The sequence below is a fragment of the Athene noctua genome, chromosome 3 (assembly GCF_965140245.1).
Source record: "Athene noctua chromosome 3, bAthNoc1.hap1.1, whole genome shotgun sequence".
NCBI classification, from domain to species: Eukaryota; Metazoa; Chordata; class Aves; order Strigiformes; family Strigidae; genus Athene; species Athene noctua.
The window spans coordinates 71,535,993-71,559,837 of record NC_134039.1 but is presented as its reverse complement, the minus strand read 5'-3'; the positions used below and the strand labels follow the sequence as shown (position 1 = coordinate 71,559,837).

General features: G+C 36.6%; 1 protein-coding gene across 6 annotated transcripts in view; it reads left to right on the top strand.

Annotated features, from left to right (window-relative positions):
- The window catches only part of CPNE8 (copine 8), a 104,547-nt gene that overhangs the window by 25,944 nt on the left and 54,758 nt on the right, over positions 1–23,845 (top strand). For 4 of the 6 annotated variants that reach the window (XR_012633435.1, XM_074903274.1, XM_074903276.1 and 1 more), the window contains 3 exons: positions 7,506–7,609; positions 10,731–10,770; positions 13,726–13,802. Coding sequence is in view for 4 of the 6 variants with exons in the window: in XM_074903274.1 (XP_074759375.1) it covers positions 7,506–7,609; positions 10,731–10,770; positions 13,726–13,802 (221 nt within the window). In the remaining 2 variants the exon portion in view is untranslated. Of the gene's footprint in view, positions 1–7,505; positions 7,610–10,730; positions 10,771–11,436; positions 11,440–13,725; positions 13,803–23,845 lie in introns of those variants that run through there. The other 2 variants (XM_074903275.1, XM_074903277.1) reach the window with 2 other exon arrangements.

Genomic DNA, 23,845 nt, shown 5'->3' with positions numbered 1-23,845 from the left:
AGTAATTTATATATCCTTTAGCAGAGAGACATGATAGAAATAGAAATGTAGTTTGCAGCATATTAATTAAAAAAGTTTCAGTACAAGGAAGGAAATGATGGAGAGTATGGAAGAAGCTTATACTGTCCCATCTGTGAAGAAAGAATAAATTTTGCTGTTGCTTGATACTCAGTTCACTGGAAAGTTTTCTCTGGCAGATTCAACTGTTTTGAAGGAATTAAGACAGTTGGAGTAAAAGAATATCATCTTTTCAAGGAAGTCATGTTTCCTTTCAAAGGAAACAGTTAGTGGAAAAACTCCAAAGCACAGAAAAATGAGGAATTGTTTCTGGCCCTTATATACTTATGATTGTACGACCATCAGTTTAAAACGGTTGTGTAGAAATCACCTTTGTGTACATGCAGTATACTGATTTCATATGAGTACCTGCATGCATGTTAGAGGAATGTTGTGGGTTTTCTGATAATTAGTATTTTCCTTTGGGACAAACACCCTGCAGAACATATTATGACTATGCTTTTTCTAGAGTTGGCAGTTGTGAATTTTCTGTTTGTTTCCTTGTAGACTCTATAATTCTGATTATTTGAGAAAATTAATCATTATTATAACAGACTCCTTTTATTGGCACTGGTTTTCTTTCTCCACAATTCAAGTTTCTTATTGTTTCTGTTCATACGTAGTGAAGCTAGATTACAACTCTGAGGAATGTCTTTTGTTGTGTGTTCATATACCATTTTGTGCAGTGAGCTTCCAATGGAGAGTGTTACCTGGAGCTTCCTGTAACTTTTTAAAAGCCATTTAGATCAAAGTCAAGAACCTAGTGATATTTTAAACCACTTTTTAGTTTTTTAGTTTCCTAGAATTGTAAGAGAATACTAGGTTCTGACTGTTCACATTTCAAGAAAGATGTTAAAAGATGACAGACTAGAGATGAAAGTAATGAATTATTAAAAGATTAAATAACATAAACTACACTGAAAAGCTTAAGATCAAATTGTATTCCCAACAAAGGAGTGAATTAAGGATACTTGTAATCAGCTATAAATATCAATACTAAGAACATAAATTTCATAATGGAAAATATTTCTGTATAACAAAGGTATAGAAATGTCCAAAAGATGGAAAAGGAGGTGAAATAAAAATCAGGCAAGAAACAAGAGATTATTTTTCAGAATGGAGGTGATTAATTATTGGAACACTTCTTTGCAATTGTGTTAAAACATTGCAAATTAAAAAAAAACAAACAAACAAAAAAACAAACAAAGACACCAAGAAAAGAAAGCTTACTAGATATTATTCTCAAGTTCAGTCATGACCATAAAGTTGGAGCAAGAACTAATTCATATAGATGGTGATTAGCAGAGGGTTGTGTTAGATCCTCAGTTAAAATAATTGCTTTGTGTCTTTGATTTTGGATTTACCCAACTTGCTAGTCTTTTATAACTCTGATGTTAAAATGAAGGTTATGATTTTTCATTAACCTCATAGCACCTTAGGCTGGATCACTAGTTTGAGATGTTATAAAAATTCAAATGACTAAATAAATTTTAAAAATCCCCTTCTACCAGGAGAACTTGCATTATCAGGTGACAGACTGTCCATCTCAGGAAATCCAGAAAAGGGACTCTATTCTTGATTTCCTTTGAACATTTATTTTACTTTAAATAGTTAAATTGGTTCTGTTACTCTCCTGAATGACATTTCTAAAGGTATTTGCTTGTTGGCCATGTTAATATTTTAGCTTTACACAGCTATCAGTGGGGAAACTAGGCCGTGTGGAGAACTAATTAATTAGCAACTATGTTATTAGTCATAAATGACTGGATTATAGAAATAACCTGTTCTGCTTAAAAAAGGCTATAGGTAAATGGGAAAACAGATTTAAAAAGGTAATGCTTTGTTTAGCTGAAAAGTGTGGACTGGTGATTTTTAGAGGCCAGCATTTTAATGTCATCTATAAGATAAATTTTAATTGTAGTTTGTTAGTTAAATACTTAGTTATATTAGTTTAATGTGAAGGAATCATTTGTGTAGCCCCTGGAAAAAAGTAAACAGACCAAAAAATTGAAGCCTCAATTAAAAAAAGTAATTTAAAATAATTTAAAGAAAATTTAGCAGTGCCAGTGAATTCAGTCTCTTGAGTTTTGTAATAATTTCAGTATAACTAATGAGAGATAAAGGTGGCAGTGTAGCGGGAATTCCCTTGGCCTTTCCTGGTTTCAGTGGGAGTTAATCATCAGCATATTGCATATTTCTCTTCTTTTACTGATACACTTCTGTCATACATTTTAAATCAAGTCTGAAAGATTTCCCAAGTGTAGCATGGTTATAAAGTGAAATATTGTTTACTGAAAAAATTTCAGATTTGAAGAGATTAAAAGTACTTATAAATTTGTGATATTTTACTGTTTTAAAAAATTAAAAATTACTTTCAGCTGCCATTCTATAACTTTTTTTTTTCCTTCTGAAGTAACTTTTCCTTCAAATTCATACATAGTTCTATTTCTAATGGAATAATAAAACTTAAAAACCCGAGATATGAAATGCGACATAGTCATGGAATAATTTAGGTGAAAGGAACCTTTCTGTTATCCAGCATCCTAATCTTTTGCTGTGTCTGGTTCATCCTCCAGATCCATGCAAAGCCATCTTCAAAGTTAGGCAAGGTTGCTCAGGGCCTTTCCCAGCTAAGGTTTGAAATTCTGTAATGGCAGAGACTGAACAACTCTCTGGGCAAGTCAATCCAGTGCTTACTCATCCTGGAAGAGTGTTTCCCTATATCCCTTCATAATTTCTCTTGTTGCAACTTTTGACTATCGCATCTTGTCTTTTTGTTGTGCTCTCTGTCTGGCCCCATCTTCTATAATGCTGTTTAGGTAGTGGAGGATGGTAGTGGAAATAGATCTTCCCTAAACCTCTTCTACAAGCTGAATAAATGGAGCTCTATCGGCTTTTCTTCAAGTTGTGTGCTCCAGCCTGCGGATTGATTAAGTTTTTTAGGGTCCATTTAACTGAATTGCCTCCAGGCTGTTGATTCAGTTGTATTTAGAGCCCCAAACTGTACCCAGTTTTCCAGGTGGAACCCCACATGTGTTGAATAGAGGGGGATAATTGTTGCCTTTGATCTGCAGGTTGTGCTGACCCTAATACTACCCTATGTGTTGTTAAACCGTCTTGGCTGCACCAGGACCTTTTTTGCACAGCTCATACCCCACCACTCAGTCTCCAGTACTGGTACAGGACTTCGAATTTGTCTTTGTTGAACTTTGTGATAGAGTCCACAAGACTGTATAGATAAGCTGGGTTTTTTGTCTGAGGTGAGTGTCTGTATCCCCCTCCAGTCACAGTCATTTTATGGTATGTAGGAACAAAGGGAAACAGTGCTTTTTTTACCTAGCTATGTGCCTGTATCTTGCTTTTTCATGCATTTGTAGACATAGCGCCCCTAGTCCCTTAGTACCTTCCCTCTGAGTGAAATGGTGAGGTTTTTTGAGCGTGCAAACCCAACGTCCTGTGCTGTATTAGGGACAGTGTTGCCAACAGGTCAAGGGGGGGATCCTTGCCTTCAGCACCAGTGAAACCATAATCAGAGTGCTGTGTCCGGTGCTGAGCTCCCCTGTATGAGAAAAAACTGGATCTACTAGAGTGGGTCTGGCAAAGGGCCACTAAGATTTTAAAGGGATTGGATCATCTTTCATATGAGGAGAGGCTGAGAGAGCTGGGTTTGTTCAGGCTGGAGAAGACTTACATTTTATCCATGTTTATAAACACCTGATATGAGGCAGTAAAGAAGGCAGAGATGGACTATTCTCAGCTCTATCCAGTGGAAGGACATGAGTCAGTGGGTACAAATTGAAATACAGAAAATTCTATTTAAACATAAGAAAAAAGGCTTTTTACTGTGAAGGTGATCTTATACTGGCAGAGGTTGCCCAGAGAGGTTGTGGAGTCTCTGTCCCTGGACATACTCAAAACCTGACTGGGCAATCTACTGTAACTGATCCTGCTTATAGGCAGGAAGGTGGAACTGGACCATCTCTTGAGGTTGCTTCCAACCTCAAGTATTCTATGATTCTTGCCTGTTCTCCTTAGCCATTAGTTTTATTTGCCTCTGAATGGCTTTTCCAAAGTCAAGTATATCCTCCTGTTGTGTTGACTGCCTTCACAGTTTCACGAAGGATCAGAAAATGATCTGTTTATGAAGATGTCAAGCCAGAGGTTTACCAGGATAGGTATTAGTGCCTCTAAATGAACTCTTTTGACAAGTTGTCCTCTGAGCTCACTTAGTTATTTTGAGTTTGCGCCTTTCCATTTAGACGATAACTTTGGCAGCAGAAAGTAAACTTTGTTAGGCTACGTGTCCCTGTGTTCTTTGTTCTGTGTCTTCCATGTATATGGAAGTGTAGGTCCTACATGATTGAAGATCCTCCTACTCTCCTTCAAGCTTGTCCTAATCTGACGATTTAAAGAACTTCAGTAACCTTTCTTTTCCTGCCTGGTGATTAAGGAGTCTCCTAGGACAATTCGCTACTAGAATCTGCATAGGCTGGGATATGTTTTCATGGATATCTTTGTGTATGCCTGTCTGATTCTGCTGGACATAGCATGAAGGACTACAAGAACTTAATGTCATCTTTACTTACTTGTTGTGTCTCTGGTAGCTTTATCAGTTACAATGCAGTAATCCTTGGATCTTCTTTTTGAAGGCCCAGACTCATTTGCTTCTGGAACAGGTCAGTGTTTATCACATTTCAGTACTAAGGGTAAATCTCCTCTTTATGCAGCTGATTCTAGTTTTTGAGAGAATTTGGACAGCTTGCTGTAAGAGTGCAAATGGAAGAAGTAGGACACTCGAGAGGAAAAAAATATGCAGATGGGAGGTATTCCTGTGGAGAACTGCAAAATGGATGGTCCTTATGACCCCATTGTTTTCATTTCTCAACTCTGGTCTGATGAACGGCTGTTTACTGCCTTGTGTCAGAGACTAGCTTCTCATTTTCAGTGCATACCTTCAAACAGTACTAAATGCTTAGATATTGCTACATATTTCATTTTATCAGCCATCCAGCTTTCAGTTTTTCATGGCTCCCATATTATTGAATGTTACAAAGCATGCAGCTGACAGGGGAAGATTTCATTTCTAAACACTGAGATTTATTTGGCCTGGAAACTGATTGGAGTCTTTGCATGTAGGTAAAATTTGAACACTACTGTTCAGAGGGGAAAGAAAGGCCTGTTAGCCCAGTTAAGTATTCCAGCCATATTTATTCCCATAGAAATGCCAACTTTCTAACCACTGCTGTCATTTCTCATTGATTAATCCTTGGCCGTGGTAGTCACAAGTGTTGGTTCAAGAGAGTGTTTTTTACAGCACTCTGTCAACTTTATCCCAGTGTTTCAGAGAATACCTTAAATCATTTCTCAAGAGACTGACTTTTTTCCATCCAAAACAAACAGTAAGGATCAAACTATTTGTTCATGTTCTTATCTCTTTCCAGGATCATATGCATCCTGTGCTAGTCCTCTCAAGAGTCTCAGGGATTTTGAATATCCAGTATCTTCATCATTCTGGAGAGCTTCTGGAGATTTCTCCTGCCCATGTCTGTATAATGCTTACCCCCTTATAGCTGTTGCTTTGGCTTAGGAGAGCTGAATTTCTACAGTGATTGCTAATGAGTTAACTTACTTTCTGAACAATTTGTGCCTTAGGACATGTTCAGAAGCCTTCTTGCAAGGGATATCAAGGTTCCTATGAGACCAGGGAATCACTCCACCTAGGTTTTAAGAAATGATGTAAGATCTTGGCAAAGGACTATGCTAATTGACACTAAACGCTAAAAATTCTTTGCCTTTTTATATGGAGATGGTGTCATTTATTGGGAAGATAGTTTTGATTCTTTGTATTTTATAGGAAGTGCTAGATGTGGAGATCTCGAAATAAAACTGTCCCAATTGAACATCTCACAGCATAGTGAAAGTTAAGGTACCTAAAAGGATTCTAGCCCACTCTGTAAAGACACAAATCACCACTGTGTCACTTCTGAGGATTTTTCCTTTTCCTGAGACTTTACAGAGTTGTGTCTTAAAAACGTGTTAACTTTTGTTGAACATTTTATTGTACCTGAAACCTATGGATGTATAGTTGCTTTTTTGCAAAGCAGTCATCCTCTTAGATACAGGCCCACTTCTCCAGATGACCTGTGTGAGTGAACGGTGCTCGGACTCTGTCCTCTGCAGTTTGAATGCATGCATGCATAGTCATTCAAAGGAGAAAAAAAGAGTTGCTGACAGTAATGGAGTTTCTTTAAAGCACTCAAAGAATGTGGCTGGAGTTCTTTACCATTTTATTTTAATAAGAATCAAACAATGAAAGGAAATTGTTTAGTTTTGAGAGGAAGAGACAGTGGAGTAGGCTCTGTCCCTTTATACCACATATATGTTAAGTATGCAGGGGCTGGGATAGGGAGGCTTCTGTTGGAGGCTGAGGGCTCTGTGCAGTTTACAGTGGTGAGATTCACATCCATGATGTGAAAACATTTTTAAGAAATACATCTCAAAAACTTTCAGTTACAAGAAGGTTTATTCTTTCTTTATCTGTATTTATTGATTTAGTTAAGTCTTGTCAATGAAGAGGTTGGCAGTCTTTGAGTCATTCTAAAGTCTCTAGTCCCAAATTGCAGTTTTGAGGACTCCTTAATGATCTGTCTGTCAAAAAGCTTTTCAGTAGGCTATATTCAAATGTGTCTTGATACGCTCCATGTGTAGGACAAAATGAAATGCTCATTTCAGTAATAACTCGTTCTTTTTTGGTTTGTTTTCTGAGTATCTTGAACAGCTAAAACAAGAACAAAATTATCACACTGATATGATCAGTCATTTATATCTGTGATGTATACAAACTGAAGTCAATCAAAAGTTTGGGTTTTTTTTCTAAATGAAAATATTTTCAGTTTAATGAGAACTGAGGCTCTTCCTGTAAATACCAAGAAAGAAAAGGCGTTTTGCAGAAAGCTCAGGGAGAGCAAAGATGAAGAGGGAGCTGAACTGAGGTGAAATAGGAGCTGGATAATACAAAAATCACACAATTCTAATGAAATGACTACATTCCCTAACATTTAAAGCCATCTGAAATAAGCAATATATGCAAACTTTTGCTTGTTGTTTCTGTTTTTTTGAGGAAACGGTGGATTTTTGTGTTACTGAATTTCTTCTACAAATTTTTGTGGATTCTGATTGGCTGTGGAAGCTGATGTTTATAAAGTTTAGATCATACAATACAGGGTGTGCACCATTCTTTGTATTGAAATGTGAGGTGTTCTGACAGTCTACCTTCATCCACAGATAACTGATCTAGTCATGTGAACACAGTCATTTTCTTTCATGGTATCTGTTTAAGAGAAAATTTTTACAGGGTCTCTTATATCTCACATATTGCTGGTATTGGCAGTCTACTTAATTATATTTTATTATATCATGTGGCTTAAACTTACACTTTTCTTTTACAGTTTGGAAGAACAGAAGTAATTGATAATACTTTAAATCCAGATTTTGTAAGAAAATTTATAATGGACTACTTCTTTGAAGAAAGAGAGAATCTGCGATTTGATTTGTAAGTTAACAATCTTTGACTCTAATATTGTAGCCTATGTAAGCATATTAAGTTTTGTTCAGCATAAAATTAACTTGAAAAGAGATTAATATCTGTTGATGTGGAATACATTAATAAACGTGATTGATTTAGCATTGTTTCCTCAGAAATAAAAGTGTAACATAATAATGACCAAGTTTTAAGAACTAGTCAAAATACAATCATGCTCACAATCATTACTTTTAGGAAACAGTTAGAAAGCTAAGGATGTAAAAATATTAAAATATTCTTGCAGCATAGCCAGTAAAACATGTAGTGACATACTGTCCGGAAATAAAATATTGTACAAGTAGTACAGAGCCAAAATTTTTACTAAAATAAATGCCAGTATGCATCTAACTATAAGAAACTTTAAGATTTTAAAATGAAAGCAGTTGTTCTAGAAGTAGAAGGCTTTTAACATTATTCCAGAACTACTCATTTCACTCCACTCTTGAAATTGATTTGATTTTAACTCTATTCTTTGGAAAATAGAATTGAGAGTCCAGTTACCAGGTCAGCTTGCATGTCATCTGTTATATTTTGTCTCATTCTTACTATTTCAGTCTTTGTGATAATCAAGCTTGTCTTGTTTTTTTAATTCTCAACCTCTTTTTTACTAGCAATTCTTCCTAACCTTGCTCTATGAGAAAGCACTTGAATAACCCTCATAGATATTTAAGGGAAAGCCATTCACTTAGTATGTATAGTGGCCACAATTGTTCTTTACATGTCCTCTTTAGTTGAAGAACCCTTTCCTTATTTCTTTTTGCTTCCTTTACAAGATGTACTTTAGCTTGAGTTTTGTCAATTCTTATTTTGTGTTCCTCAGATTTCTGCCTTCATGTGTATTTCTTTTAATTTATTTGTTGTTGAGAAAGATTTAGGAGCATTATCTGTTAAGTTACTTACCGAATAAATATATCAGGACAGTGTAGTCTGTCTTCCTCTACTTTCTAATCCTAAACATTGAGGTCTCCTGACATGCTTTATGGAACTGTGACAAATCCTACTCAGGTGTTGAGTACAGTAGTGGTAAGTTGTAGTATTATTACTTCCCAATTTAAAGTTATGTTGCAAGTTTGCCTTGATATAGAAACAACATTTATTACATTTCTGTCTTGTAGACAGCAAAACAGATGAAGAAAAACTTCATAATTTGCCTAAAATCTCCTAGCAAGTTCATGGTAAAGCCATTTTTTAACTCTTCAAGGCTTTGGTCTTGAAGTGACTCTGACAGTCTTAATTTAAAAAAAATTTCCCCCCCCCCCTGTTTCTGGAATGCAAATCAATCTGTACATTAAGCAGGGCATGAAAGAAATAGGGCAGTGATCACATTAGTGATTATATTTTCCATAGCAGTGGAAGAAAAAGTATGATGCCTGATAGGTGTATGTTAGCAAAGTTAAAGTTACATGTAGTTTTGTTGATTCTGTTTTAAGCTGCCAGCAGGGTGTACTGAAATGCTTTTGAATGGCACTATTTCCTGTATCATGAAAACAAAAAAAACCCCATGTCTAACTTTTCTTTAGCTGTAAATGTCTTTTTATAGCATGTCAGAATGCTTCTGAAGTTAACAAGAAGTGCTGGAGGAATGAGTGAGGAAAAAGGTTCCACCGTGTTCAATACACAGATAGCAGCTAGCTGTTTCCATCTGGACTTCAACCATTTCATGGAGTGAAAGGAAATAGTCAATGCCAAGATAGATTACAGAGTGCTTCTAGATGGCTAGGTACAAATTCTTTCTTCTTCATCATGGAAGCCTGGTGCAGACTTCATTTTTCATTTTACAAATTGGGTTTAATGTCATTAAATCTGCTGAGTATAACTGTTGCTTGCTATTTAAAATAATAAGTAAGAGCTAATAACTTTGAAATAAAGGATTCTTCTCCAAGTGTAGGTAAAGAATTACTGAAATAAAGACACAGTTGGGGTTGTGTAAGAGCCTTGATTTGGTAGCCTTTTGCTCCTCATAGGATGCATGTATGTTACGGGGAGGAGGCAGTATAATAGAAGAGCAAAAAAAATGAACCCAGAGAAAACTAGGTTCAGTCTAGGCAAAGAAAGGAAAGTCTGTGAAGAACTTCTGGATAAGTACTATCTGAAAAGGACTTGGACCTGGAAAGGAAAATACAGTCTTCTGTTTGATTCTTCATGTACTTGGAGAAATGGACTCCTGTTTGTTTATTTACAAAAAACCTGTAAATATCAAACATACTCTGTCCTTATCAGAAAGATCTGACTGCTTTCTGCTGCTCTTCTGGATTACCTGGACATAAATCTATCTGGAATTCAAAGCTGAATAACTCATTTTAATGTTTGTCTGCAAGTGACCATATAGCCATAGTCTGTGAATTTACTTTAGAGCCCTATAACAATGATGAGAGGTAGATGAGAAATGAAATATTGTAGAACTCGGAGTTAAAAATGAGAATCTTGTATATCTACTCATGGATTAAAACTCCAGTTTAGACAAGGAAAGAAACATATTTAGAAAGCTTCTTTTTTTTTAAATTCCTCAGCAATATTGTGTACTACTGTTGGACACAGTGTTATTTTTGAAAGACAGAAACTCCTCATATGATTCATATTTTTTTGCAACAAAAAAAAAGCAGTGAGTATATCTCTGATTTCTGGTGTTCTGATAAATGATCATGAGCCCCTTCCTAAACTGTACAGCCACCAATGTCTCAGACCCCTTTCTGTTTATATTTGATGATTTGTTACTGATTTTGCCAGTGAAGCAGTTCTGTTTTAGTTGTGTAGGCTAGCCTTCATGTCAAATTGAGAGTTATGTTTTTCTGTTCAATTTCACTCAACAATATGCAATTACTTTTTGTTATTTAAAAATAACCTCATGTTAATGATTTCTATAGTCATTCCTTTGTTTACACATGTTTCTAAAATTTTCCATAATCTTGTAATTTGTAATGATTCAATTTGCCTTCTTTACTGGTGACACTTTTATTCGCATTTCTCTGTGTGTGTAAATTTTATACATTGAAATAGGTGAAAGAATTGTTTGATTTTTTTGTTTCTTTATATTGTCCTCAGATCTGTCATCTGGCAACTCAGATATAACTTTCCTTTTTTTTCTTTTAAGTTACGATGTTGACTCAAAGAGTCCCAACCTATCAAAACATGTAAGTTTTTCCTTGCTATTTTGCTTTCTTATGCTAAAATGCTTTTGCTGTCCTAAATATGTTTATTTTCATTTGACTGTAAGTAATACTAAATGCATAGAGACAAATACAGTGTTTGTGCTATGGTTAATAACATATATAATGCTCATGAGTATAATTTTAATGGGACATTCCTCCTGTAAAGGGCATATTTAAGCACAGGTGTATACCTCTTGAGATATGAGATATGCTGCATTTTGTTGATACTTCTCTGAGTCCTAAAAGTTATAATCATGTTTTGATTGTGTCCCGATTAATATTAGTAGAAAACTTTTATGCTCATGTCATCTTGAAGTGGAAGGGATTTAGAGATGCAGCAGTAGAATTCAGAGGCCTCTGAGTGATTTTTTTTTTTTTTTTTTAAATAAATGCAGGAAGGCTTTGGTAAGAGAACCTTTAGGAACCTGGAGCAAAGGAAAAGAGAATAATGGAAGGAATGTTGCGTGTGCTTCACAGTGAAAAGATAAGACTTTTAACCATTGATCTCCAGTTAGATCCTCCCTGTGAAGATCTAAAGCCCCAGGCAAACTCTTTTCCATCTCTGTCATCAAGAAGAGGTGGTCTGAATAACTGCAATGCTAGCTAGGAGCATGCAGAAAATAGAAGTCTTCCCTATACTGTCTTCAGAAAGTTTAAAGCTTCATCCTGGGTTTCTGCCCAAGATCATTTGCACTTCTGTAGTAACTAGTTTATCTGAATTCTTTTATTTTTTCCCAAAACCATATTTCTTTGTACAAAACCTTCATAATTAAATTTTAAGAAAAAAGATAAGACACAAGATAAATCAGTCACTATGGAAGTGCAAACAAATATATATGCAAATATATAGGCTAGATTTCATTATTTGATTACTGCAACAGTTTGAGGGTCTTGATGAGCCCATGGAAAAAAAAGACAAAACAATAACAAACCAGTGTTCATCTGAAGACTGTTCAAGTAGATGTTAAATTACATATGTGCCTGTTAACATTCTAATTAGTACAAGCTAAGCATACTCAGACATGATAGGTCCTTGTTTTTTAAACAGTGCCAATTTCCTGGAATCTTCAATTGTGGAGGGAAATTTTATTCTTTAGACATTAACATCATTATCAGAAATACATTTCCCTCCATTGCCTTTTAAGAGGAAATTTGTAGAAGTTGGTGTAGACTTTGTGTCTATGCTGAAGACATCCAAACTACTCCATATAATATTATGCACATGAAGATGATGGCTCTGAGAACCCTATGAAAGACGGTAGCTAGAAATGTGTTTCTTAACCTTATCAATTAATTTCCATTATTTCCGAAGTGCTTGAGGTTGGTCTGGGTTGTTCCTTTTGCTGCCAGCTTCCTGTATCTCTTAAGAGTTTGGGCAGTGAGTAGGTAGTAGGTGATCAGAGCTTTGCTCATATCCATGCACTGGGAGTTTGGTGTTTCTGAAAAATGTCAGGCCAAGTAGTATTTGCTAGACTGCTCATAGTCACCTTGTGTAGAATAAGATCTTCCCTGTTCCTAAAAATAGTTGGCCCATTTCTTTGAAATACTGGGCAGTGTTACTTAATAGTTTGGGAAAGAATTTCAGTGACTCAGTTTTGGCAAAATGAGAGGTAAATGAAGCAAGTTTTATAATGGCTATATGAAGTAACCAGACTAGACAGTGCTGCTGCCATTGTAGCTGTCTGTAATAATGTTCCTAAAACTGGCTACCTGAAGTTAGACTTTCATGTTCATGGTAACTTCCTAATTTAACTAACAAATAAGAGTAATGAACAACTGTTAATAGCAGACTGTGGAACTAATAGGAATTAATCATAGAAACTCCACCAAAAAAGAAAATAAAAGAAAATTGTGGAATACGTGGTTTCAGTGTAGAAAATGGTGTTATTTTAGACTGTCATGCCTGATGTTTTTAAAAATCAATGAGCTGAGTCTATTCAGATGAATTTTAGCTATTTTAAAGGACTTAATCTTTATGGAAACAGTGTTGCACTGTCAGATCAGTTAAAGGACATAGTTCAAAAAGTTGTTTTTGCAGGATTATTTTCCTCTTTAGTGGAATTAGTTCTCAGATCCAATTTGCTACATGACCAATAACTAACACAGCTTAGAGATGGGGATGAGTGGCCTGAGCTGAGAGAAGTCAGAACTACTTGTACAGATATTCACTACTATACACATTATCATAAAGTAACCGTTTGTTGTATAGGAATTAGTGTCTTGATTCTCATTACTTTTGTGATCAAATCTCACAACCTATTTATTACTACCAGCGATGCTAGGAAGAACAGACCTAGCAAGCTCTTTTCACTTGAAAGATAAGGAGTTAGACTGCAGCATAAATTTTTTTTTCAATATACATATAACAGTTTGAAAATCCATTCTTATTTTTATAGTGCTTATGTTACAGAGAGATACAGTATGAATATTAGCTGATTTTTGGTGATATAGTTAAATAATTAAACACAAAAATTAAGTCTGTATTTAAAGCGATGATTGTGTATAATTGTCAATCCAGGATGCTTATACAGATTCTGCACAGGCTTGAATAATTAACTTCAAAGAAATTAATAGAATCAGTGTAGAATCTCTTTGTAAAAGAGAAATTTATTAAAATGCTTCAGTTAAAAAAGGTAAAATAGTAGTCATGTTTCTCATGCTTTTAAAGTTTTTTTCCTTCTCAGTTTCATTTTTGTTGATGTAAAGCAATATAAAAACAGTAAGTGGAGTGCATTAGAATTACTTCTGTAAATGTAACCCAGTGTTATGTAAAATAGGTGAGTCTGGTTTATGATTAGTTATTGAATACTTATTATTAAGATGCAGTGTTCAGCAGAATGTGTTCTACAATAGTGAACAGCCCAGATAAATTGGAAACCAATTTTTTTTTTTCAATGTGAAATATGAATTCTGAGTCTTGATGTTACTGCTTTTCAGGATTTTTTGGGACAGATGTTTTGTACACTGGGAGAAATAGTTGGATCACAGGGGAGCAGACTGGAAAAATCAATTGTGTAAGTATGTAATTCTTGAATGTTGGATGAATACATACTGCCTCATGAGGTGAGAGCTGTGGGGTTTTTTTGCTGTGAGTTGATATACAGAATTGACAGTCGGCTTCTAAGAGAATAAATTGTTAGGTACAATAAAGTCTTTATAGACTATGATAATTTAGGTTTCTATTTGGACAATTAGCGAAGAAATTGACTCATCCAAAGTTTTTGTCTCTTTCATTACATCTTGAACTAGAAATAGTTTTGAGTATACTAACATTTTAAAAGTTTTTCTATTCTTAAATATTTGTTTTCTATTCCTAAATAGTGTTTAAGTAATTGAAAATATTTTACAATTTCTATCTAAACCCATGCTATAAATTCACATATGATATTAAAAACAAACATTGAAAGGTATAGCTGGACATTTCATGGTGGTAATGTCTTTTGATTGTGATCTTTTGTGGGTTGGTTTTTTTTTTCTTTTAATAGTAATTGCACTGCAGTGAATGATCATGAATTCAGTTACTCTGTCTGGAGCATTCTTCTCCTCCCATTTTACTGGGTTCATTATGAGTAATATACCAGGGTTACTTCATTTACTTTTCATCGCTGATTTCCTTGTAAGGGCAGATGAATTTTTCAGGTTTAGCAAGCCTTATATTATTCTAGGCCAGACTTTGGGGAAAATACCACACAGGGCACATATTCTGACTTTGTATTCATATAACAAGAACCAGGATCTGGATGAACTAAAATTGTCAGAATTTAGAATGTAATTAGATATTATTTTAGTATAATTGCAAATGGAAAAAAGCTCTCAAATCCACTTATATTAATGATGCAAAACTATTCTAATGTAAAATTCTTAAGAAATATGTTCCTAGCTGTACATTTTTTTCTATGTATATATTTGATGTAGTTAACCATTTCTGTTACTCAGGTGACCCTTTTAAGTAGTAGCTTTGAAGTCCTGGAAAAAGTCTCAGAAGTCAGTATTTTGTTATCAGTGTCCAAAATGTACCATTAGTAGCCCTTTTCCCTAGATTTTATTAGAGACTTTTTTCTTGTTTCTGTAAAGAACTTAACATCATCGATAAAATAATTTTTAAAAACTATTTCTCTAGTTTGTATCAAACAACATGGTGATGTTCTGTGGAGGTGGCCCTAAACTTTTCATTGTGGTGAAAACAGCGGCCAGCTTCAAGGGGACTCACATATGATAGCTATCATTTTCTCTTTCAAGAACTTTGAAGTGTTGAGCTGTCATGAGTTTTTAAACTCTAAAACTCTTGTCAATACTTGAGTCCAATTAAATTATTAAATTTTTACAATTCCAGTATAAGCATAAACTTGGAAAAGCATCTGAAGTTTCATATTTCCATGCCCAAAATAATTTCGTATTATCTCTAGAACTCTTCCTGGATGAAATAACAGTTCAGAACAGATCATTTAAATTGATAAACCAAAAGAGAATTTACTTCGTTTTCCTTTAATTTAATGTAAGGGTCCTTACAAAATCATAAAAACTTTAAAATAAAGTAAAATATTTCAATTACAAAATCTAACGTAAAGTTCCTTTAATTACATTTTAAGTTTAGAAAATATTTTAATGGGATTTAATCTACTTGAATTTCTGAGATTTATACATACCTGAAACAAATCCTTTTGAATCCTAAATGTCAGGGTTTGGCTAGCACTTCTTTGTGGGGGAGGCATTCCTGTAATTATGGCCTTCCAGTCTATTAGCCTTGACTAGATTCGGTCTGTAAACATCTTCCAATCATTTGGGTTTTGTACAAAGGCAAATTTCAGCTCTTCAGCAATACTCATCATACCGTTCACGCTGAAAAATCAAGTAACATGAAAAAACTTAGTCTTTGCAAAACAATTTCACTTAGTGTTTTACCAAAATAAGCCTTTGACTTAGTTTCCCTAATTTACAGACAACTGCAGATGATCCAAATTGATCTGTAACAAATGTAAGCGGTTCGTTCTCTTGCTGAGTTCCATGAGTGCTTATGGTGGCTTGACCCTGACTGGATGCCAGGGTCCCACCAAAACTGTTCTATCACTTCCTCCCTCGGCTGGATAGGGGAGAGGAAATACGTAACAAAAATCTTGTGGGTTGAGATAAGGACAGGGGGAAATAATTCACCAAAACTGTCATGGGCAAAACAGACTCCTCGGGGAAAAATTAATTTAATTTATTACCAATCAAATCAGAGTAGGATAATAGAAATAAAAGCAAATCGTAAAAACTCCACCACCACCACCCGCCAGCCCTCCCTTCTTCCTGGGCTTAAATTTACTCCCTGTTTTCTTTACTTCCTCTCCCCCAGTGGCACAGGGTATGGGGAATGGTGATTGCAGTCAGTTCATCACACATTTCTGCCACTCCTAACTCCTCAAGGGAACGACTCTTCACTCTTGCCCCCTGCTTCAGTGTGGGGTTGCTCCATGGGAGAGAGTCCTCCATGAACTTCTCCAACGTGGGCCCATCCCCTGGGCTGCAGTTTTTCACGAACTGCCCCAGTATAGCTCCCTTCCACAAGGTGCAGCCCTTCAGGCACAGGCTGCTCCAGCGTGACTCCCCCACGGGGCCACAAGTCCTGCCAGCAAACCTGCTCCAGCGTGGGCTCCTCTCTCCATGGGTCTCAGGTGCTGCCAGGAGCCTGCTCCAGCGTGGGCTTCCCACAGTCACGGCCTCCTTCGGGCACCCCCTGCTCCAGCGCGGGGCCCTCCCCGGGCTGCAGGTGGAGATCTGCTCCTCCGTTCCCGTCCCTGGGCGCAGGGCACAGCTGCCTCCCCACGGGCTGCCCACGGGCTGCGGGGGAACCTCTGCTCCGGGCCTGGAGCACCTCCTGCCCCTCCTGCTGCACTGACCTCGGTGTCTGCAGAGTTGTTTCTCTCACATATTCTTACTTCTCTCGCTGGTTGCAGTTTTCTCTTCTTCATTTTTTTTTCTCCCCTTCTTAAATGTGTTATCCCAGAGGCACTAGCACCATCTCTGATGGGCTCAGCCTTGGCCAGCAGCAAGTCCACCTTGGAGCCGGCTGGCATTGGCTCTATTGGACATGGGGGAAGCTTCTAGCAGCTTCTCACCGAAGCAACTCCTGTAGCTCCCCCACTACCAAAACCCTGTCACACAAACCCATTACAGTGCTGTGATCATTACTGCTGCAACATCCTTTAACAATATGGTTCATACTCTCCTTAATATTCAGAACTGAGGTCAGTAATAAATGCATTTTGCTGAATTTTGAGGGGTTCAAAATATAGTTCAGTCATCTGATCACTGTATTTACAGTAATCGTTCCTGCCCCTCTGCAGCCTCTCTTGCCCTCCTCACCCTTCCCCTCCCAAGGACCATACCACTACTTTTTACATTCTTTATTTTTGAATCAAGGGCTTAATTTTCCTATACATAAACAGTTCTATTAATATCACTACATGTTCCATATTATTTTCCTTCTCTGTATTGGTGGGACTGTGCACACTGAGAACTACTTCATTTTAAGGGTAAATAAATTCTTCAACTCTGAAGATTAGGAAGGTTTCAGTATCTGCAGAATAATTCAGGAAGACTCTTATGAACACGCTATTTAAACTTAAAAATACACCTATGCTAACAGTAACATAATATGCTAGAAGTAGCACTGCTTCACTGTATCACTTCCTTAAATAACTTGAAAAGCTACCCAGGAAAAGGTAGTGTAAAACTGTGTGACATTCTGTTGTCATCAAAGTTTTCAGATGAACCTTAAGATGTCTTTCAATTTCAGTAGTTAATCACAAGTTGTCTGCAATGAGAGATGTTGTCTGAAACTTAACACTAAAATAAAAAGGAAAAAAAAAACTCCAACCAAAAAAACCACACCAAAAAACAACCCCCCAAAACCCAAAATTGACTGCATCAGTATTATGAGTGTTAAATTGCTGTTTAATAGATTATCGCTACTGTGGAACACTAGAAAACTGCTAAATGTAATCTAGCTCCTTCTAAAACCCCTGCATAAACAGTGAAGAATCAGCTGATCAGAGTATCACATTTCTAATAGAGTCATACAAAATCATTAACTTCAGCAAATATTGTGGTTATTAGACACCAGTGTTTTGTGATTCTCCGCTTAATCCCATCCTGGATATTAAACTTTTAAAACCTTGTCCAGGAAATAGTCTTGAGGACAAATATAGTAAGTAATATAATCGGTGTACTAGGTTCTGGTATTAAAAACACTTCTCTGCAAATGAAGAATAAGAGAGGCACAATGGCAGGTGGGGGAGCCCAAATAATACCTTTCCCTGGCTGCTTCCAGACCCATCCCAGGAGAGCCATCAGCCCACTGAAGTCCCAACTCCAGACTCACAAAGGAGCACAGAGGTACAGGCAGGTGAGGGAACTCCAGTAACGCAATTAGAGAAACAGACCCTGCCCACCAGGGCTGTCCCAGAAGAGCCTCAGCACCACACACTCTCTGCTTGTTCTGGACATGGTTTTAGTTCTAGATGGTGAGCAGGCTATTTGCAGCATCTGACTGTCTACTTGAGCACACCAACACTATCCTGTCGATTGGGACAAGAGATTGCCCCCATTTTGTTTACTTCTACTAAAACAAAAGTTCACTAACTTTTCACTATCTAGTCCTAACTTATGCTAACTGCCACAGTGAATTGCAATGCCACTGACTTTTTTGACTAGTTGTTAGTTGACTCTAATGGAAGCCTTTTGTGACATGGTCAGAGAAGGGTGCTGACTTTGAAAACACCCATATTTAGTAAGACAAATCTTGCTGACTTCTTGAAGGTCTCTATAGTTCTTTCTGTTTTCAAAGTAGTAAATTATTCAGCATGCCACACTTTTTTTTTTTTTTTCCTGAGAAAATTCCTGAAATTTATTTTAAACATTTAGATTAAAAATCATCCATTCACCAGTTTATTATCACTTGGTACAGGTTAAGTGAAGTCTGAAGTGAGTAACAGCTGAAGTTTAAAGTTTGGGATTAGCTATGAGAAAAGAAATCAATGAAGTTTCTATGGGGAAAAAAGGTCTTACTATTTCACAGTAGTGTGGGCCTGTGTCATGCATTTTCTCTTGGGTAAACAAGCATTGTTCAAGTCTGGCTTCTGCTGTTCTGTTATATGGCAGTTACTAAATGGAACCCTGAAAAATTTCAGTTGTCCCCCCAAAAGATTTCGAAATACACCTTTCTTTTTGTGTATGTGGTGTGGGTAGATATTTGTTAATGAGAAAGTGTTCATTATTTTTTATCAGCTCTTCCCAGTATTCAGGTTTTTTTGCCATTGGTGCTTTTGACAGTGCTGTGCCTAGGCAACTGTTCACTCTGGACTCTCTGAAATTTCGATACCTTGATGTTGAGGAGACATTTGTTGTCTTATTTTATTTATTAAGCTATTGCATTGCACTTCAGGATTGTTTGCTTAGTTACATGTGTTTAATGTCTTAATATTCAAATAATAATAATTCAACTGACAATAATGCATGTCTTCCATTCCTAAGGGTATTTACTGCTTTGAATTTACCATTCTCTTCACAAAGTCAAGTCAACTTGAATATTCTTTATGATCTGTCACTTGAGATCAGAGAGCTTTTTCTCTTCACAGTATTTCTGAAATTCATTACTGTTTTGCCTTTTCTGTTCTCTGCCAACATATGTATAAAGAAGAGAATGTCCAGTGCTCGTTTAGTCCCTACAGAAGTAGCACTTTTTATACTTAAGCAACAACTTGAGAAGCTTGAATTCCATTCTCTGATTGCCATTCGAGTAAGCTCTGCCATTCTCTCAAAATTAAAGTTAGAAAGACTTGAAGCTTAAATTTCAGATCTATCTACTTTGGACTTTTAAAAGCCTCCTGAGATTTAGATCTCTATGGCTGCCATGAGCTGGCCAACTCTAATTGTATATCACCAGGGAAAGTTCCTGTAGAAAGTCTACCATGAAAGGATACTCTTGTCCTTCATCTCAAGCCCAGAGGGTCACCGCTGCAGTGGTCTGTCAGGCAGGCTGAAACATACCTTGCTACTAACCTTCATGGTGAGTGCAAAAGAGAAGATATCTTTCGTCTTTGCATTTTTCTTCTTTGCATACATGACAGACATGATTTGCAGTTTCATGGGCCTTACAGGCACCAGTGGATTATGCCTCTGAGGCATGAACCTGATAGTATTTGGTCTTGCATGTATGAGGATGTCTCTTGAACCTTGTGCTCTGTTTCTGACAATATTAAGGGCTTTGAATTTGACAGTCTGTCACAGGGGACTCTTGCTCCCAGTATGGTAGTACACAAGCCTGTTATCTGTATGACTATGAGCATTTTTGTTCAAGAACATACTATATACTATTGCACTTTATTTACTGACTGGCCGGCTACAGAGGTGAACATTTGCTCTTGATAGTTTATCTTGGAAAATAAATGTAGTCATTCAAAGCATATGAATCTGACATTTTAACAGTATTGTTTACTCTCTCTACCTATTGGGTTACTAGATTAATCAAATGCCTTCTCAGGATAAACTCCATGTGTAAGATTTACTCAGACTGTCCTTGCCTGCCCCAGTTGTATTAGCATGAAAGGATGAGGTGCAGATTTATCTACTTCCAGAAATGACACAGCTTTATTTTTCTCTCAAGAGAGCATCACCTTCCCAGACATCATTCAGAGTTAGATATTTGCATGTTCTGTCTTTCTAGAGAGAAGGTGCTAGCCACATTTATAACTCTGAGCAAGGCTTCTTTCAGGATCTACTAAGTGCATTCCTGTAGGGATTCCCTTTAATGAGGAGGCAGAGATATTGCAAAGCTTAATGAGCATTCTATGCCAGTTACTCACATCTGAGTGCTGTTGCCTGCTAATGAGGCTGTACTGGAGCCAGCTGGCCTGTTTTGGGCAGTTCTTTCTCCTGTCATCTTGCTGTGAGCATAATTGATAGAAAAACATCTGAACCCTGGAATTGGGACTTCCTATGTATTTGTCCTATCCTCTTATCTGTGGTTGTGACTGCCAGAGGGCAAGTAAATTACTCAGGGAAAAGACTGTAAATTTTTGAATGATCTGAAAGATGTTTCATCCTCGGCCTCATTGCAGTTTCAGCTTGCAAAATTGGAGGTTCTGTTTAACCTCTCAGGTTTGAATTTCCAGACAAATTGTCATATTTCTCCACCTTTTCCACCAACTCTGGAAAGGTCCACTTTTCAGTCCTTGTTAAAGCCCAGGTGGTCTTCAGAATGTCCTTTCGTACATCTCTAGGTGCTGCAGGTGTGGTGTCTCAATCATGGAATCATTTGTTCTAAGGAGATAATAATTACTCCTCAAGACTATATCTTGTCTACAGATATGCAGGTATTGCTGAGGACCTTTTATTTAATAATGGTTTTCTGTTCGGTTTCTGTAACAGTCACATTATTTGCTCCCTCAAATACTGTCCCAAAAGAGGTGATCACTGTATAACACCTACATGTTCTGGGCTCTCAAAATAGTAGGACCCACTGAAATGTAGATCTTCCTCACATTTTACCTTCCTTTATTTAGTTTGTACCCTGTTCACACTTAGACTGGCACATTTTCTATACCTGTCAGATAACTAGCACTGAGTGTTGCACTTGACAGTGGTTACGCAACACAGATTGCCTCATTATTACCCCACAAACACTGATCTGTAACCCTTCCCAATGAAAATTAATGCTGAGAAATTGGTTGCCTGAACATAAATTCTGTCTGTGCCACAGAACCAATTCCAGGGCAGCTCAAGAGCAGCTATTCCTTAAAGCTAAAGACAATGGACAGTGGCACTGCGTTGTGGATTTAAACAGATGAAACTCTTACATGCTTGTCTTCAAGGTAATATTAGTCTGTATGTCCCTGGCAATTGGAAGGACTGGTCTGTCATGCTGAATCTCCAAGTAGTGTATTTTTATACAGTGACAAAACCAGCTTGAAATTGTTTTGTTATTTTCTCACAAGGCTTTATTGCTAGTTAAAGGTCTTTCCATTTGGCTGATCTGTGACTACTGAAGTTTTTGTCAGGGTGCTGACTTTACATTTAGGATTTTTTTCTTAATTAATGGTTTGTAAGGGAATTTGTAAGAGAACAAGCTCTTTAGTGTCTGGAAATGGTTGAGTGCTTTTTTCATGCTTGTAGTCTCAAGACAAGCATACAAAGTTTGTACTTAATAGCATCACAAACTCTAGAGGTCATTTGGTAGAGTTTTGAGTTCCTGAATAATGAGAACTTTTTGTTCTGTTGAGAAATTCTGTGCTAATTTTGATTAAGCATTTCACCTCTTTGCTAGCCGTCATGCTAATATTATTCTTTTGTAAAGCACATGTCCTTGAGAACCTTGGTGACACGTCAAGCCAAACCTTACCCCAAATGCTTTCAGATATGACTATACTCTGTGTACTTTTTACATCTACTCAGTAAACAAGAATGACTTATTTTACTGGCATACCCACCCAAATATCTTCAGGGAATTGCCTCTCCATATCCCCCATCCTTAAGAGTGATAATTCCAGACATATGTATCTCTTGAGGTTGGGCATTCCTTGACCTTCATGCTCATAAGATGAAAGGAAGCATGTCTTTGCATAAATGTTTTCAGGTGCAAATCTCAGTTTGAGACAGGCAGGCATTGGCTGTCATGTATTATAACTGCAGGCAAGGTGGCACAAGGTTCTCTATCAAATGGCAACTGTTTGGTGACCAGTTTGTCAGAAATGGGGCTTGCTTATCAACAGTTTACTTCAGGCCTCCAGCTCCTCAGGAGGTGATCAGAGTTGTATTTTTCACAATCTAGCATCGGACACAATAATCTTTTGAAAATGGGATAAATCTATTTGACTTTCATACCAAAGGAAATGTTTGATGCTTTTTCTTTAAAGTATTGTCACTGCCCAGACTATGTCTCACATATGTTCCTAATGGCACAGTTAACTGAACTCAAATACTTCAGTAGGAAGAATTTTGGTTCAAGCAATGGTAATTCTGATACCAGTGCTTTCTGTTTGAGTTGGCATAACCAACAGAATTTTGGTTCTGGGAACTTCTGATTTTTTTAGTTACACTTCTAAGATTTCTATTTCTTCCTTCCCTGTCAAAGCCGGGATCATGGTCATTTGTTACTTGAAACATTTTCCCATGTAAGGTTAATATCACGCTGATTACTAAGTGATTTATACTACTGCAGTTACTACCAAATTTCTGAAGATTTTGAAGCTTCAAGAAGTACTGCTCAAAAGAAAAAATGCAGCTTTTTAATCTTTTGAAAATCTAAGATTTCAATTTCAAGATTCCCTTGCTACAGAAGCTAAAATGGGTAATTTTTGGTCTCGAGCTGTTGAAAGGTGACAGATTTGAAGCCATATGATTTGAAGGAACTGTGACTCATACTGTGTAGCATTTGAAATGACCATATTATTTTTTTCTGTTATTTGAAGAAAATTCTTCAGTTTGATCTTAAAGTATTGTACTTTATAAATCATCTCACATTAAATGGAGGAATGCCATAAATTTTGCATGTATTAAAATGGTCATTTAAAATTTCACAATAAAAACCTGAACAGTTTCCCTATCTACTATTTTTCTTGTGAAATTCAGATTTAGAATGTAGTACTGAGGAGGTCCAGGAGAGCAGTCATGTGATTACTGGCAAATGACTGCAGTGGTATAGGAGCACCAGTTCCTGATGTATTCCTTATAGACCTAAACATCAACTTCTAAACAAGAGTTTCAGTGAGCTTGTAGAAATTTGCATCAGTATTTGCTCCTGTATTCATAATTTCAAACCTTTATCTGCTCTAAGAATTATTTTCCCACCAGTTCTTTATTATACCATAATCTTGCTAAACTTATTTAAAGTTATAGACCATTGTAAAAATTTTCAGAATTAAGTAGAATAAGCAAAATAAGAAAGATGTAAATGTTTACATTAAGTTTACATAAAGTTTTGTCGTAACAGAAGAACAGAAGTGCCCTCTAGTTCTCTTAGAAAAACCTAAAAATACAAGCAATTTTAAAATATAACTTTACCTTCATGTCTTTTTGG